This window comes from Poeciliopsis prolifica, unplaced genomic scaffold (genome assembly GCF_027474105.1).
Source record: "Poeciliopsis prolifica strain line A6 unplaced genomic scaffold, Auburn_PproV2 SCAFFOLD040, whole genome shotgun sequence".
Lineage (NCBI taxonomy): Eukaryota > Metazoa > Chordata > Actinopteri > Cyprinodontiformes > Poeciliidae > Poeciliopsis > Poeciliopsis prolifica.
This window is the reverse complement of record NW_026562415.1, coordinates 908,055-926,231: the sequence shown is the minus strand read 5'-3', so window position 1 is coordinate 926,231 and position 18,177 is coordinate 908,055. Positions and strand designations below refer to the sequence as shown.

At 36.4% G+C, this 18,177-nt stretch overlaps 1 protein-coding gene across 1 annotated transcript in view; it reads left to right on the top strand.

Moving 5' to 3' along the window:
• The window catches only part of snd1 (staphylococcal nuclease and tudor domain containing 1), a 164,854-nt gene extending 151,977 nt beyond the window's left edge, over nucleotides 1-12,877 (top strand). Inside the window, exons 23-24 of the mRNA XM_055054667.1 lie at nucleotides 10,740-10,784; nucleotides 11,932-12,877. Coding sequence (XP_054910642.1) covers nucleotides 10,740-10,784; nucleotides 11,932-11,997 — 111 coding nt within the window. The 3' untranslated portion in view covers nucleotides 11,998-12,877. The remainder of the gene's footprint in view (nucleotides 1-10,739; nucleotides 10,785-11,931) is intronic.
• The last annotated feature ends 5,300 nt before the right edge of the window (nucleotides 12,878-18,177 follow it).

The window sequence follows — 18,177 nt, the reverse complement described above, 5'->3', positions numbered from 1 at the left end:
AATGAACTCTGAATGAAATGTAGATATTTTTTCTTCAAGTAATGGCTCCGGTCAGAATTTTAAATGCTGTTTTCTTACTCATTTTGGACATTTTTAAATGTCTTTTGTTGTTGTTGTTGTTGTTCATGGTGGAATGACTACATTACAAGCAACTTCGACATGGTATTTGAAAACAAATGAGCTTCAATTTATACAAATTCCCCTTCGAATTTTTAGCAAGTTCCAGGGAAACCACAATAATTTTGTAGCCATCCAGGAGCAATTGACATAATTTTGGCTAAATATTTGACTCCATCTAATATCAAAATTGGTGGAGCTAATTTAAATTGGTTGGTTTGCTGGCAAGGGCCCAGACCATAAATTTCCAGGTCTTCATTCCTGAAGTGCTTTTTAAACCTGATTCATCCATTCTTAAATCAGTTTAGGGTCATTGTCCTGTCAGAACACCTAGTTGTGTCCAAGCGTTACCCACCAAGGTGTTCATTTATGTGAAAGTGAGGAATTTAGAACTAGTCCTCCTCATTTCTCTGATGCACCAGAATTACTGGCAGGATTGTTAAATTTAAAGACTCCTCTGTTTTCCTTATTCTTATTTTGAATTAGGCCATCAATTTTTTTTTGTAATTACTCACCCCCTAAATGTAAAAATCATTAAAAACTCAAAATGAATGACACTTCTGCCTATTACAATTGCATGTAATAGGCAGGGACTGAATCAGTGTCATTTTGCCAAATGGTGAAGCTTTGCTCATTTACTTTTCACACGTTATGCTAATTCCTCCTGCAGACTCGAATCTGCTCTGTAGATCAAAGATAAAGTAAATGGGAGATATGGCTTACATATCTCCCATTTACTACAAGTACTGCTCCTACACAGCTCTAATATTAATCACTGTCTTTAATATGAAAATCAAAAGCACAAAGAAACGGTTAAGTGTTTCTATAAAGTGCAATGGGTTGACTAAATAACACCAGGGTATAGTGATCAAAGCCTAAAGTTGTTTGTAAGAGCCCACTTGTCCGTGAAGTTTTACCTCCCACCTCAGTGTGTGCATTGTGAGAGTATTTCGACTTCCGACCTCCACAGTGGAGTGAGCGACCATAATTCAGTCTTGGCATAATGGACCCTACAGACGAATGACAGTGATTAAACCCTCCTAGCTATTCCACTAATAGGCTTATAGACTGCACACAGATTTAGGTTTTGTAGGATCTAATGGTTCCTGTTTAGTATGCAACAGCTGTTTCTCCATTTGCCCCCTCCTTGCTGGCTACAGTTTGATATTTTGATCTGAAGGAAGCTTAACAAGCAGCAGTGTTGCCAAAGTGCTTACAAGTTTGTGTTAAAGTAAAGCTCTTCATCTTAGTCGCATTCTGAGTATCATTGAGATCTTCCATTTATCCAACTTGGAACAATGAGCAGAAGGGAGATCGGGCGACTTTTAGTTGCTATCCAAGTCGTACTATTTTGTTTTCATTAGTCTGGTAGACTCAGTTCAATTGGGGACCAAAATTGCAACAGTTATGTTTTCACACCGCACTGTCAAAACAAAGCTAACGTTTTGAAAAACGTCTTCACCTCCGCGCCTGTGGTGGCGCTGCACCAAGAGCCACTGAAGGAAACATAACAAACACCTCTGAAGAACACATTAGCGCAACTTTCATCCATCCTTCAATTTAATTACGCAATTGTCCCTTGTGAGGTCGGGAGGCGCTTGTGCCTATCTCCAGCTACGTTCCGGGCGAGAGGCGGGGTATACCCTTGACAGGTCGCCAGTCTGTTGTAGAGCGTGACTTTCTTTTTTGTGAAATGTAAACAAAAAGAGAAAGATATCAGATTTCATCAGTTGGAGGATTTCTCTTTTGTCTTAGTTAAAAGTCTTTGAGCCATTCCTCCATCTAGTTCTAGTCTCATAAATCTGTATTGATTGCATTTAACCAGGATGCCCTGTGGGAGAGTTGACTTCCTGCTTTTGGGGCCGTCTCCGGTCTGCTTTGGCCTTCACATATGCATTCAACCTACTGGACTTAGTTTTGGTCTGCATCAGGGTTCTATCATGCATTCACACCTCCCTGATCGAACTGGACTTTCTACGCAAACAACAAAAAGCTCAAAGCAGGGTAAAATGGGGCTGGTCTGATTGAACCCCATGTTAAAGTCAGCTGTTAAAACATATTCCACACGTGTTCTGCTTTTTGAAATGTGTGCTGAACAGATAAATATGTACGCAAGTGATGAATGGTTTAGATGAGCTATTGTTCACAGTGTCAGCTGGCTGAATTTACAGTTATCCCTGCTGCTTTAGTAAATGGTTGCATCTTTGATCTACAGTACTTGTGTTTGTGTGGAGTCATTTGTTTACAAGGTGCGCGCCGGCTTAGAGATTCATGGGTGCCACGACTCCTGCTGCTGGTGAGACAACAAAAAATACTGTCCTGCAGGAGCAACAGCCAAAAAATGTTTTAAGATATAACCTTTTGTTGCCACCTGGATCCGTGCCTCATTTTTCATCTCGTTTAGCCTTCGGCGCTACAGTATGGCACACCCGTCTTCCACGTCCTCGTTCACACCCCTCCTCCTCTTCCACTCAGACAATCAGCCCACATGTAAAAGTGACTTTTGTCCTTCCCCATCTCATCCTGTTTGTCTGTTCTTTATCCAGTGCTGGGGATTGGAACATGGTCACTGTAATCTGTACTCAAGTTCTAAAGCATTATATAACAGATGGGCTGTAATGTTCATTGAGCAGCCATTAATAGTCAGTTTAAGTGCACTGAAGGTTAACACCAGTTTTTGAGGGTGGCTTTGTCCCAAGAGAGAGACAGCAGGGAGGGGATTTTCATCCATTTGAAGTTTATTTCTTTTTCAAGTGCATTCCACCTTAAGCTGTACTTTAGTAGATGCTCATGATGCACACCATATGAACAGCTGCTGTTCAGCATTTTCACCCTGCATTATGATTTAATGCCTGCAGCAGATTATTGGGAAAGTAGGTGGAATTAGACAAAGGGGAAACACATGACAAGCAAAAATTATGACCAAGATAATGTAATAATTGCACACTGTATCCACTTAGCCAGATTTAATACTCCCAAATCAAGTCAGTGGAATTCAGATATAGATCTGGAGAACTTTTATTTCTGTACCGATGTTTGTTTTTGTTTCAACAGCCCCGTAGGTGGAGTTCTGCTGTACTTTGTAGATTGCCAGGTAAAGTGGCTGCTATATAAAGTGTCGGCCACGGGTACATGTAATCAGCATGTTGGTGTCATAAATGAGCTCTTAGCAAAGCTCACCAGCTCAGTAATAGTTGCCTCAGGCAGCCAGATTTGGAGCAGTGTCAACCATGTCATTTGGTCTGATTGCCCCGATGGCAACTGCTATTCTTGAGTTGGTGGAAGACTTTTTATTTTTCTTCTTCCTCCAGTAGAATTTCTGACAATTACATAATTAAGTGGGCATTGATTTTCTTATTATGGCTGTAGATGCAAAAAACCTAATTGAATTTAGTATGATAAAGTTAAAATAACTGCTATGAAGTATTTTAAAAAAAATTAATACCTACAGCAAACCAGAGATGATGAGTGTTTGCCATGTTGATTGAGTCTCTGTGTACAAACATTTAGTCCGTAACAACCTCGGATGCGATCCCCCTCCTCAGGCAGAGCAGATAAACTCAGCTTCTCTTCAATGGTCCTGGCTCTAAAAATGCCACACGGACGCTCACTCAGATACTCTTTTATTTATCCCTCTAAATAATAATAAATACAATTGTTTTATTTATTCCTCATACATTTGTCAAATTCTGCCTTTTTAATTTTAACACTAACACACCTTGAACTCTGCCAAATTTTTTGCCATGTTGTGGCCATTGACGTAATGTTTTTAATGTTTTGTTTTTTCAACTAAATTCCAGGGAGCGTTTTATTAATTTGTACACAACAGATCCTGAATTGGAAGTTTGTAAGTTGGCAAAATGTGAAAAGTGTATGTGCAAGACGGTATTCTCTTCATCAACTTGATCAAATTGATCTTGTTTTCTTTGTTCCCTAGACCTTGTATCTTTTTATCACTCGCTTCTTAATTACTTTGCTTGTTCTTGCATTTAGTTATTTTTTTATCCTCTGGTGCTTCTTTTTATCGCTTGTCAAATTGCTTTTATCATCAGTTATAAAAAAAAAAAGAAAATCTAACATTCAATCTCCCCTGACTGTTTTTCCTATTTTTATTATTTTTTAATAGCCCTTGGTATTCATTTTATCAAAACGGAGCAACAGCAAGTGATCTGCACAGCATTTGGTGGGAAGCTTGTTTGGCTTTTGCGTGGTCTAATTTGCATTTTGTCTTTCAGTGCTATGTCATGATGAGTAATAATCCCCAGGAATTAGAGTGGAGAGCTGCTCAGATCAGACCTGGCAGCAGCCTGATAATGAGCTCTGATTTAAAATGTTGTGTGATTATTTGCGACTTGCATCAGCTGATGTTGCCCTGTGAGACTTCTGTTGCTAATGTCATAAAGCCTCCTTTACTATTTAAAGCGAAGGTAGAGGTGCAAGACATGAACGGCGTAGTCGCTTAGTGGAAGAAAAAAAAAACATACCTGGCTCAACAGAATTAGAAATAGACCTGAAATGTATTTTTCTTTCTGCCTGATTGGTTACACAGAAAGCGCCTGCAGCATCTATTTTTGACCAGCGCACAGAAATCTGCACCCGGACCTGATATTTCTTTGTCCAAGACGTAATGAGTCTGTCATGGCAGCTCAAGTGGAAGATGGCTGTGTGGTTAGCAGCACTATCTGTTGTGCTCGGCTGCTTTTCACCAGTGTTTTCTGTCAGCAGCTGCCAGCGACATGACTGACTCAAACTGTGGCAGGCCACTCGGTACTAACTGTCTCGTCCAGTCACCTCAGCTAACTGACACTGGTGCTAGCCCCGCAAACTTCATTAGCGTTACAAGCTAATAATCTCCAGTTTGCACAAGTCAATTAGAAATACGGATGTGTTTGTCACTTCACTGCTGGCGCTATTATTATAAATCACCAGCACTCACTTCTGCAGTATCGATCCAGGCCTCATTTCTAAACCGTCCCTTAGGACTAGATTAAGCTATAGCAGCGGCGTTTATAGGCTAAGCTCATGTATCTGAACACCTGTGTTAGACCTTTAGTGAGAGGTGGTGTGTCGGAGTGTGTCAGCAGAAGGTAGACTGTGGGGAAAACAGCTGTGAGGTAGCTTTTTAAGTGTGAGAGTGACAGATGAGTCAAAGAATCTTTAATTACCCAGGAAGCCCCTTGGGAAATATAGTTTTTTTTTTTTTTTTTTCTCTGCCTGTATTGTTGCTGCATTCATAGAGAGGTCCTTCTTTTCATGTATAAACGTTGAGCAACGCTCTCTGAAGTTGTAAAACCCTTTAGGCAACTTGAAAAGTTGTGAGAAGCTTAAGATGCAAAGAAGATTTTTGTTATTTATGCATCTTTTTTTTTTTTTCTTTTCTTTTTTTGCACACACACTGCCTCATGTGGTTTGTTTTAAAGTTCACAGTTAGAACCCCCCACTGTAGTTAATGGCACAGCGGGGTAATTGTGTTAATGGAGTTTGTGAGTGTAGCTGAAGATTGAGCTGTGTGGGTGGAAGTGGGGAATCCATACAGGAAATAAGTCAGGAGGCTCACGTGCAGCATGCCTCCAGGGATGGCTCGTTCCATTTATCAAAGCACTATTCTGCAGTTTGGCACATATACTATACTGCGAAGGAGACTTTGTATCATTGAATTCACTGCAAAGAACAACTAAGGACACTGATTTTATGCTACACTGCTGTACTGGAGATGCACAGCTACAAATTTAGGCCTGTCGGGCAATCTTCTTTTCATGTAGCCCAGATGTTGCTCATTAGCAGACTGGCCCTCATAGTTATTACACATGTTTTAATGAAGTACAGAAAAAATTATTGGATTGAAATTAATGACAGAGTGGTGGGACATGGTACATCAGATGTAAGACTATGTTTAAGCATTTTTAAGATTTTTTTTTTTTTTACTGCCAGAAATCAAAGGAATAGAAATCAAGTGAAGTGTAAAATAGTTAAATCCAGGTTTTACTCGTAATATATAATGCTGCAAAAAAGTAAAACTTTTTCTTTTTAATCTGGAAAATAAAATGCATATTCAATGATTCTAATTGGAATAAAACTGTAATCTCCTTTGATTACAAGGTGCCTTTGGGAGAGAGCTGGACAGTATACTTGCATCTGTTGAGTTACATGAGTGTGACCTCTTAACTGTATGAACCCACGCTGGTGGGCTTGTCATGTTAGTTCCTACCAAAGTGTCTGATCTTTTCCGACAGCCATGCTGGAAGGGAGGCTAACCAGTAGGCACCAGAAAGAAATCCCAGCCAGCCTCAGATCAGTGGCACTGACCCTCACAAATATGATGCGCACTTGTCTCCCTTGGTTTCAATTATCAAAATACTTTGACATTTTACTAATAAAATTGTTGAATATCTTCAGACTGCCACCACATATGTCAAACTAATTGCCGTCTTAAAATTGATGGAAAGAAAAAGAATTGTTCAAAGATACAATTGGCTTCCAAATTGATAATGACTGTTCACATTGACGCGTTTCATCCAACAGCAGTTCTCTAATAACAGACATTCACCATCTACCCAAGTTTGAAACTCTGCTAACTTGGCGATTACATCCAGAACAAAACATCTGTGACCCTCTTTAGCCAATGAGACTTTGTTTGAAAGTACATGCTTGCTCCACTGACATTATGATGCTGATGTTTGAGAGCAACTTAAAAGATGACTTGTTGCCATTTCTTATAGTAAAGAAAAAATAAACCATCAGGAGCAGTTTAGCTAGGACCTGTTTCCATTCAGCATGTTGATGTTCACTTTGGGATTCTCTTGTCCCACTCAGCCATGACAGGCCTTAGAGAGTTCTTTCTCTGGCTAGCTATGGCGCTTACAAGACAAGCTCCTCTCCATCAAACCACTTGTAAGATGACAAGTCTGAAGAGACCCCCTTTTATCCCCTTACCCCCTGAGCCCCCCAAAAAAGCCTGGCCTCTTCTCTGCTTGCCATGCAGTATTCATGCATGGGCATGTTGAACGAGAGACGTCTCTTAGGACCATCTTTCAGCCAAGTACTCTCAACTTGAAACAGTGTGGGCTACAAACATAAAAGCCGTTATGTTCCAGTACATGCTCTGACGATGACTGTTTAGTGCAGTTTTTCTGCTCTCTGTGCAGACAGAGAGGGTCTGAGATTGCATGAAAGAACAAAACGGGATGCATTACCAACAGTTATTGAAGGGCGTGGCATCTGATTTCAGTGTTTTCCCTCCAGTTACGGAAAAAAATTGGAGAAAACTATTTGTTTACTCTATTAAAGTTGTGATTGAGCAACAAAGACAAAAAAGAACAGAAAAGGTAAATGTCACAAAGGGAAAGTTGTAATTTCTTTCAACTTGCTTGTTTAATTACAGACTCTAAAAGCTTAGCAAGCATTAAGGACCTTATTTCCCCCTTTGTTTATGTACTTCTTGACTTGAGTCAAGAAGAACATAAAAAACCTTTAATAATCAGCTTTTTCTGTGCACTTTATTCAAACTTAAGTTTTCCTTCGCCAGCTTTAAAATCAATAAATAAAGTGGTAGCTTCCCTACACACCAGAAGGACTCAACCTGCTAAAGACGTGCAACATTAGCTCATTCTTACGTCCATCACTTTCACACCACGTTTACCAGAACACCACCTGGACATGGCACCGGGGCCAGCGTTCCGCTCACTCTTTCAGATTCACAGCCAGTCAGAAAAACCAAGCGGTGCCAAAACACCGGGCCCGCACCACCTGTCGTTCAGCTCACCAAAAGCCTCACACCAACACACCGGCTCCCATTTAGTTTAATGTCGGTTACCTGAATCCACTCAAACTGACTTGGAAATATGTTTTTCTGGTATCTGACCAGGAGATCAGCACAAAGTAGTACAGGTAATTATGAACCGATGGATAAAAAACTGAAATGTGCAGTTTTGTGGTTAATAAAACTTAAAAAAAAAAAAAAAAGTAATTGAACCCTTTAGGGAGCTTTCTTGAACATGCAGTTACATCTTTAGCCAAACTGTCTATGGTCACCACTCATCATACTGGCATCTGTCTGGCATATGGGAGCTCTGTTGGGTCATCCAGACAAACACCACCACCAGCTGCTCTCTCTTACCCAAACCCTTCACAATTACTGCATTTTTTTTCCTCTCTTCAGGAGAGGATGATCAATATTTAGCTCTCAAAAACTGCGCTTCATCTGAAAACTAACCATCTTTAGGTTTTCCTAATTACTACTGTCTTCCTTGCTTTGCTGAAACATTTTTTAACAAAATTCAGGATCACACTTCACTACTTGCATTCGCCTTCCTTCCTCCGCATTTCATGCCACAGTTGTTTCCTAAATGAGAAAAATTCCTTGTCTTCGCCACGCCGGGTGGGTTTTTGCATGCATTTGAGTCATAAATGAGCCATTATGCCTCCCCACTGGAGTCCATAGAAGAGCAGTGAAAGACGGATCCGGTGCCTGATGGGCGGCGCTGTTTAACAAAAAAAAACAACACAAAAATCTTTAGTTCAACTGATTGGCTGCTGTGTTCATTGAACTCAAGTGTGCAGAACGGTGAAAGATGAGGGGTGAGCTGATAAAGGCACCCTCCCCACCAGACAGATGTAACTTTCAGTACGGCAACATTTCATCTTTTGCATGTTGTCTTGTAGTGCTCTTGACTTTGCATCTGTTGCGAAATATTTTAGCATTTACATGGAGACTTATAATTAGTTTTGAAGAAAAAAAAATTGAATGTATCTTGTTGAAAGATGCACGTTCCTTGTGCTTTTCTCTCAAATTTATCACTTGTGTTTCAGATATGCAACTGTCCTCCACCTAATTTACAAATGCTGGTATTGGACGACTGTGAAACACGATGTGAACTCCGACAGCCCCCCCTACAGTGCCCAAATGGCATATATGGCCTTTCTTTTGTGTGTGTCTGTGAAATACCATTGGTGGGGTCCTCCATATGGTGACATCTGCCTGGTGGGACTAACGCACCGTACTCGTCCGCCTTCCAAAAAATCTCTTGCCTTAGTTGGCTTTGATGGATGCCTTGTGCAGGCACAGCGCTTTCCTCCCCACTCACACACCCACATGCACACATTCAGATCCAGCTGTAGGTCTGTTATCTTGGCCGAGCCGTGTGCAGCGCAGATATCTAATCAACCTATGCGCACAAGCTAGCTAAGCAATTAAACTCCAGAGTCCTATCCATCCCCATCCCACTCGACTGTTTTAACATCTGGCATGCTTGTTTTGGTGCTTGAGCGCGCGCCAGCTCGTCTGCTGCTGTAATCAGCAACAAAAAGCAGCGCACAATTGAATCCGTGACATGGTTTCATCTTTTGCTGCAAGTGAAATTTGATTCTGTGTTCCTCCTTTGCAGCCGATTTCCTCTGTTAACCCAGAAAAGGCCCAAATTCTTCATCTGCCGCATGGATTTTATCCACTGAAGTGATGGAAAGTGACATGTGCTGTGGTGTTACATTGTAGAGTTTGTTCAGATCCTGTATATAATGTGGTCTGATATTGGAAATGGTGAAGGACACCTTCACTGTGAGGGTTTGCCACTCAAACCCTCCAAGGTCCATACTTCCTCTTATCCACCTAAACAAACGCCCTCTCCATCCTCTTCTGCCCTCATCCCGACCCTGTGTCCTATTACTCATCACTGGTTCATTCAAAGGGGCGAAATGGCTGTTCTAGCAGAAGCAGTCAATATGCTCAGCATTTGCACATTGGCCTTCATTCCTCCTCTAACTCTTGCATGTTCTGCGTACTCAATAAATTATGTTTCTCTTACTGTAATAATTCTTCAAAAAGACAAACCTTTCAGCATTTAGCTTTAATTTAGGGGAAAATGGAGAGAAAATTAGATTGCATCATTGTGAGAATGTTTAAAGTTATATAGAATTTAGAAGAGTGACTCACCAGTGTAAGAGTTTGACCTTCATTTCAGAAAAATAGCACAGAAAATCTTTTCTCTGCTGTTTGTCAGCTGTCTGTTTCCTCTCCCCCACGACTGTACAGTAAAATCAAGATCACATTTGGGGCCTGTGCTCCTTTTTAGCTTGTGGCTCCCTTATGGCGGCCTGCTACTGCACTTGATTATAAATCGCTACTCCAAACTGACGAGGTGTTGGCCCAGGGCAAGAGAGGCAGGAGGATTTAAGGAAGGCTCTCATCTCAGTTGCCTTTGATGGTTGAAGTTGTTGCATGAAGAGCAAAGTGATGCGCCGCATGCAGCGGGAAAAGCAATGACCCTAAAAAGTGAGCCATTCGTGTGACGTCAGAAATCTCTGCTACGCTTCCCACATTCCCTGTGGTGACATAACCAGGCTGCGCCTGTGTGTTATCTGGATCCTGTTGATCTTCAGAGAACACGCTGCTCTTCACAACCTCTGTTACGTGGAGAGTGAGCTTGTACCCTTCTTCCTAGAAATTTGGGCTTTCAACAAGAAACTCAGAAACCTCCCTGCATGCTTGGAAGGAAATGTGTCCACTTTTGAAGAGCTGGTGGAAACGATGCATCGGTTCACTATGACCCTGTTTAATAAAAGAAAAAGAAAAAGCAGACGTGACGTGGTTATGTGACACGCTAATAGCTCATCTCTTCCTTCCGTAGGTGACAGAGTATGTGAACAGCCAAGAATCTGCCAAAAGTGCCAGGGTAAGAACTTTTAACATTTTTTTTCAGTTCCTCCTTGTGATATACTTTGTTGATGGTACAAGAATATATCAGTTTCAAACATGGAATCCAACTACTGAAAGAAAAAAAAAAACTTAGACCAAGACCCAGTTGAGAATCAGTGCCAACACAAAGGATTAAAGCTTACAAAAGCTCTCCAGTCAGCATGAGGTGAAACAATTTCACAAAAAAGAATGTGGCAGAAAGACAGCCACACTCGTTTTCCTTCATTATTTGTGAACTTTGTGTTGATCCATCACATAACACCCCCATCCTCTAACGACTGCGTTGACGTTTTAAGTTTCATTACCTTTGCAAAACTGTAAGTTGGTAACATTTGGATTTAAATTTATAGTGGTTTTGATGTGGAGGAAAAATGTATGTATTCCAAACCTGTACAAATAAAATGTATCTTTTTTTGTTCGACAATCTATCCATAATAGCTTCGACTAGATAAAACAAGCTGAAATAAACTGTCAACCATTAAAGCTGCAGTTGTTAAACAATACATTGCTCCTCCTTGGTGCTCTATTATTTACCCAGTGGTTCTCTGGCGTGTTCCCACGAAAAGACAGTCATGTGACTGTAATGGTGAGCTTGACTCACATCTGAATTGCTGCCGTGTTTTCAGGGAGAAGCACAAAAAAGGCAGCGGTGTGAGAAATGGAAAATGGCTTCATTCATTTCATTCATCCCTAATAAGTAGCACTAATTAGCAGAGTTGCTAATTAGCTATGAATCACAGTGTTAACAGCTGAATGCACATGCCTGAGAACACACACAAAAAAAAAAGAAGCATCCTCCACAGACACAGTTGCACATTCAAACAAAGAGATGGGACAGTTTTATAACATTTGCATAACTATGCACACTTTTGCAGCCACTTTGTGGTAACTGCGACATTTAAAGGATGCATGTGGCAGTTTATGAGGCGATGCACTGTCTGGGTAATGGAACAGGAGAAGTAATAGACTGAGTGGTGGTGGATGGAAAAAGACGAAAAAAAAAAAAAAAAGTAAAGGGAGCCGACGATGCAGGCAGCCCCTTGTAGCTTTGCAGGAATTAAGTGTAATATATGTCTGGTTGTTTCTCCCATTGTGGTTGATTAAAGTCTTTGTCTTCTCATCAGCTTAACATTTGGCGCTATGGAGATTTCCGCGCAGACGATGCAGATGAGTTCGGATACCGCCGTTAAAGAGATAAAAAAAAAAAAAAACTACAGCAACCATCCAATTAACGCCATTCCAAAGACCGACATGGACAGGAAGCGATGCATTGACGAGAAGATTAACCCAAACGACAAGCATGGACTCACTCTTCCTCCTTTTAGACATTTCATCCCTTTTGTCTGGCTTCTCTTCCACTAGAGCTTAATTTTTATAATTTCTTTTCTCCAGCTTGCTTAAAAATTTCATGATATAATTACTTTCCATTTATCCTCCATTTCCTAATCAGCCCCTGCAAGCTAGAGCAATCTGCACTGTTGCCAATTTGCTATTTGCCATGTTATCTTGTCAGCAAATTTCCTGTGTGAATGATATTAAGTATGTTTCAGCCAATCATGTTCTTCAAACGGGAGGTCCTAACCCAATCCCAGCTTTATCATTCGCTAGAATGGAACGGTTGTTTTTTTTTTAAGGTAAACGCTCAATTTTTCTCCTCAGCAAATGCTTCCCTAATGAAATGTGTGATTATGTTGAAAGGTGTAAATTCCTTTATTTTAGAAACGTAGTGCAGGTGAAGCCACATGGATGAGAAAACGGATGAATTCATTTTTTGTCTTCAGTGTATATTTCTGTGAGACTTTTGCAGATGTTTTTTGTGGGGAGTGTTTTGTCGTTTATTTGCTCTCACTTTTTCTGACCAGGAACTATAGATGCCTTCATGTGGCATTGCGTCATCTCTCTTTCTGTAAAAGTTTACATTCTAATACTGGTGATGATCCTGTCTTGGCAGTCTCTTCTCTTTCCGTCTCTTTATGCCATATCAGATACAGTGTTTGAACTTGTTTCCAGGTAATGAATCTTTGCATTCTATTAAAAATCTACGGAATAAAAAAATAAGCAAAGGACAAATATCCTGTTTTATTTTTTCTTACAAATCTAACTGCATTTAATCAGAAGTATGTTTGATTGCTTTAGAGGAAACAACTCTAAACATTGATATTTGGCAGCTAGATGTACTTTAAATAATTTTTTGTGAAAAAATTTCAGATTGAGATTGCATCTTTTCCCAGTTTCAAGCAGATGTTAATTAAAAAGCACATCAACTTCAGTACAAACTTAAACAGTCATGTTTAAAAAGTGTGGATTATGAAAAGCGTTTCACCGTTTCCCCATCTTTGGATATAATTTGGTGTTTGCTAAATGAAACTTGGTGGAAGTTGGAACAAAGTGCTCAAAAACATTTAATTCCTGATTTCTAAATGGATGCTACATTAAATTACAGCTGAAAGACTTCCTCTGGTTTGATAAATCAGATGTCGACTCCCAAGTTTGTGTCCATAAAACACCATTTAAAGCATGTTTTTTGAAACCATTTCCACAAAATGAGACACAGAGCACTTCCTCAATGGACATCAAAAGCTCTGGGTTTTGTCTCTGCTACATCTTCAAGGTCACCCTGCTGAAACCCACGTCAAGGGTAAAATATACATCCGTGCATTTATGTTCGTTTGAACGAGGCAGACTGTTCATTTGCATTGGAGATGTACGGTGGATGTTTTCATCACCAATCAAGATCCATCACTTTTACCGTGCGGTGAGTGACAGCTCAGTGTGTGAAGCCTTCATCCTCAGCAGCCCAGGCTGATAAAATGAACAGGAGCCTCTGCCTGCTTCAGAGTGAACCCTTTAAACTGCATTCATCCCATGAAAGAAAATTTGGACTCCAGTTTGTGCACATCAGTGTCATGGGGCATATCACTGCAATATTTATTGCGCCATAGACAAACTACAGATGCTGATATGGGACAATAAAGATTTTCATCATTGCCAGATGAACTTGCGGTCACCTGGGCCTTCAGCCTATTATTTTCTTTTTTTATTATTATAAAACGACAGAAAATGATTTAATCTGCTCTGCCCAGAAAAACTTCAGCGATAAGAATTGTGGCGTGAAACCAGAGCAAAGAAGTGAAAGATATCACTAGATATTGAATTGTTTAATTTGATGCAAATAAAATGCCTGGACAAAGTTGTCTAAAAAAAGATGACTTGGTATAATATGACAGAAAATTTTGGGAAAATACAATGTTCAAAATGGGGAAAACTTGACAAATGAAGCCAACACATAAATTCAAGCTGGGAGACTTGAATTTACACCGACCTGCATCATCCAACTGCCACGCCGACACGTCAGCCAGTCAGATGCTAGTCATCGCGTCGCTTCATAAGGCCCAACATCGATGGATCCATCTCCACCAGAGATGCTCCTCCAACGCTCCTCCTTCTCCAAACTTCACTCCACCACCTGTGTCTGGGTTCTGGGAGGGAGGAGGGGGAGACTGTCCTGAACCTCACAAAGCGCTGTTCATGCAAGCTTGCAGCAATTCTCAGCATGCAGGTCTTCTGCTGGGGTCCAGGCGCCAAAGAGCTTCAAGGCAAAGAAAACTTTCTAACTCTTGCTTTTTCTCTGTGTCTCTCTAGATTGAAATTAGTATAGTGTGACTTGAACATTTTGAGAAAAATGTCTCTACAGTACGGCGTTCAAAATGTGCATACATGACTAATACTGATATATTGGTTTTTAAATGCCAATGTACCAACTTGTGCTACTTTAATTCAAAACATTATGTACAAATGCATCTGTTGGTTAAAAGACTGTAAACAGATCATTCACACTGATCAATCAAGTTCAAAGCTCAGTGACATTCTTCTGTAGTTTTTGAAATTACTGGTAGCTTTAATCTTTAGCTTTAATAGCGTCAAAAGATGAAAAAAAACATATGTCGTCGAAAAATTAAAAAAAACCTACCATGTATGCCGTCAAAAAAAAAAAAAAAACATATCGAAAAATTGAAAAACACGACATACTATATATAGTATGCCGTCAAAAATTTGAAAAAAAAAACACACTATATAGTATGTTGTCGAAAATTGAAAAAAAACATACTATATAGTATGTCGTCGAAAATTGAAAAAACAACAACTATATAGTATGCCGTCTAAAAAATAAAAATATACTATATGGTATGCCGTCAAAAAATTGAAAAACAAAACATACTATAGTATGTTTTGTTTTTCAAAACATACTATAGTATGTTTTGTCGTAAAATTGAAAAAGAAACATTTTTTTCAATAAAAAAAATTGCCATTTTTTTATTTTTCAATTGAAAAAAATTGAAAAACATTTTTAAATTGAAAAGTGTAAAAATTCAAATTTTTAAAAATTGAGAAAAAACTTTTTTCAAAAATTGAAAAAAATTTATTTATTTCTTTTTGTTTTTTCAAAAGTTTGAAAAAAAGACATATGTCGTCGAAAATTGAAAAAAAACCCAGCATACTATAGTATGCCGTCAAAAAATTGAAAAAAACAACATACTATGTCGTCGAAAAATTGAAAACATTTTTTTTCAATTTTTATAAATTTTTGTTTTTTTCAAAAGTTTGAAAAAAATTGAAATCGAAAATTGAAAAAAAACACTATATAGTATGCCATCAAAAAATTGAAAAAAATATTTTTTTCTATTTTTTTTTCAAAAGTTTGAAAAAAATGAAATTGAAAATTGAAAAAAAACATACTATAGTATGCCGTCAAAAATTTGAAGAAAAAAAACAAACTATATAGTATGTCGTCGAAAATTGAAAAAAACGACATACTATATAGTATGCCGTCAAAAAAAAACATACTATATAGTATGCCGTCAAAAAATTGAAAAAAAAAACATACTGTAGTATGTCGTAAAATTGAAAAAGAAAAATTTTTTTCAATTAAAAAAATTGCCATTTTTTATTTTTCAATTTTAAAAATTTGAAAAATATTTTTAAATTGAAAAATGTAAAAATTCAAATTTTTTAAAATTGAGAAAAAACTGTTTTTTTCAAAAATTGAAAAAAACATTTTTTTTATTTATTTTTGTTTTTTCAAAAGTTTGAAAAAAATGACATGTCGTCAAAAATTGAAAAAAACAGCATACTATAGAATGCCGTCAAAAATTTTTAAAAAACAACATACTATGTCGTCGAAAAATTGAAAACATTTTTTTTCAATTTTTATTAATTTTGTTTTTTTCAAAAGTTTGAAAAAAATTGAAATTGAAAATTGAAAAAAAAACATACTATAGTATGCCGTCAATAAATTAAAAAAATACTATATGATGCCGTCAATAAATTGAAAAAAAAACATACTATAGTATGCCGTCAAAAAATTGAAAAAAAAAACGACATAATATATAGTATGCCGTCAATCAAAATCAAAATATAGTTTTGTTTTTGAAAAAAATATATATATATAGTATGCCGTCAAAAATTTGAAGAAAAAAAACACACTATATAGTATGTCGTCGAAAATTGAAAAAAAAACATACTATATAGTATGTCGTCGAAAATTGAAAAAAAAAACATACTATATAGTATGCCGTCAAAAAATTGAAAAAAAAAACATACTGTAGTATGTCGTCGTAAAATTGAAAAAGAAAAATTTTTTCAATTAAAAAAATTGCCATTTTTTATTTTTCAATTTTAAAAAATTGAAAAATATTTTTAAATTGAAAAATGTAAAAATTCAAATTTTTTAAAATTGAGAAAAAAACAGTGTTTTTTTCAAAAATTGAAAAAAACATTTTTTTATTTATTTTTGTTTTTCAAAAGTTTGAAAAAAATGACATATGTCGTCAAAAATTGAAAAAAACAGCATAATATAGAATGCCGTCAAAAATTTTTAAAAAACAACATACTATGTCGTCGAAAAATTGAAAACATTTTTTTTACATTTTTATTAATTTTTGTTTTTTTCAAAAGTTTGAAAAAAATTTAAATTGAAAATTGAAAAAAAAACATACTATAGTATGCCGTCAATAAATTGAAAAAAAAACATACTATAGTATGCCGTCAAAAAATTGAAAAAAAACGACATAATATATAGTATGCCGTCAATCAAAATCAAAATATAGTTTTGTTTTTAAAAAAAATATATGCCGTCAAAAATTTGAAGGAAAAAACACACTATATAGTATGTCGTAGAAAATTGAAAAAAAAACATACTATATAGTATGTCGTCGAAAATTGAAAAAAACAACATATTATATAGTATGCCGTCTAAAAAATAAAAATAAAAAAAACATACTATATGGTATGCCGTCAAAAAATTGAAAAACAAAACATACTATTGTATGTTTTGTTTTTCAAAATATACTATAGTATATTTTGTCGTAAAATTGAAAAAGAAACATTTTTTTCAATAAAAAAAATTGCCATTTTTTTATTTTTCAATTGAAAAAAATTGAAAAAAATTTTTAAATTGAAAAATGTAAAAATTCAAATTTTTCAAAATTGAGAAAAAAACTGTTTTTTTCAAAAATTGAAAAAAAAAATTTATTTATTTTTTTTTGTTTTTTCAAAAGTTTGAAAAAAACGACATATGTCATCAAAAATTGAAAAAAAAACAGCATACTATAGAATGCCGTCAAAAAAATTAAAAAAACAACATACTATGTAGTCAAAAAATTGAAAACATTTTTTTCAATTTTTATTAATTTTTGTTTTTTACAAAAGTTTAAAAAAAATTTAAATTGAAAATTAAAAAAAAAAACATACTATAGTATGCCGTCAATAAATTGAAAAAAAAACATACTATATGATGCCGTCAATAAATTAAAAAAAAAACATACTATAGTATGCCGTCAAAAAATTGAAAAAAAACGACATAATATATAGTATGCCGTCAATCAAAATCAAAATATAGTTTTGTTTTTGAAAAAAAATATATATATAGTATGCCGTCAAAAATTTAAAAAAAACATACTATATAGTATGTCGTCGAAAATTGAAAAAAACATATTATATAGTATGCCGTCTAAAAAATAAAAATAAAAAAAACATACTATATGGTATGCCGTCAAAAAATTGAAAAACAAAACATACTATACTATGTTTTGTCGTAAAATTGAAAAAGAAACATTTTTTTCAATAAAGAAAATTGCCATTTTTTTATTTTTCAATTGAAAAAAATTGAAAAACATTTTTAAATTGAAAAATGTAAAAATTCAAATTTTTAAAAATTGAGAAAAAACTGTTTTTTTCAAAAATTGAAAAAAAAATTCTATTTATTTTTTTTATGTTTTTTCAAAAGTTTGAAAAAAACGACATATGTCGTCAAAAATTGAAAAAAAAACAGCATACTATAGAATGCCGTCAAAAAAATTAAAAAACAACAT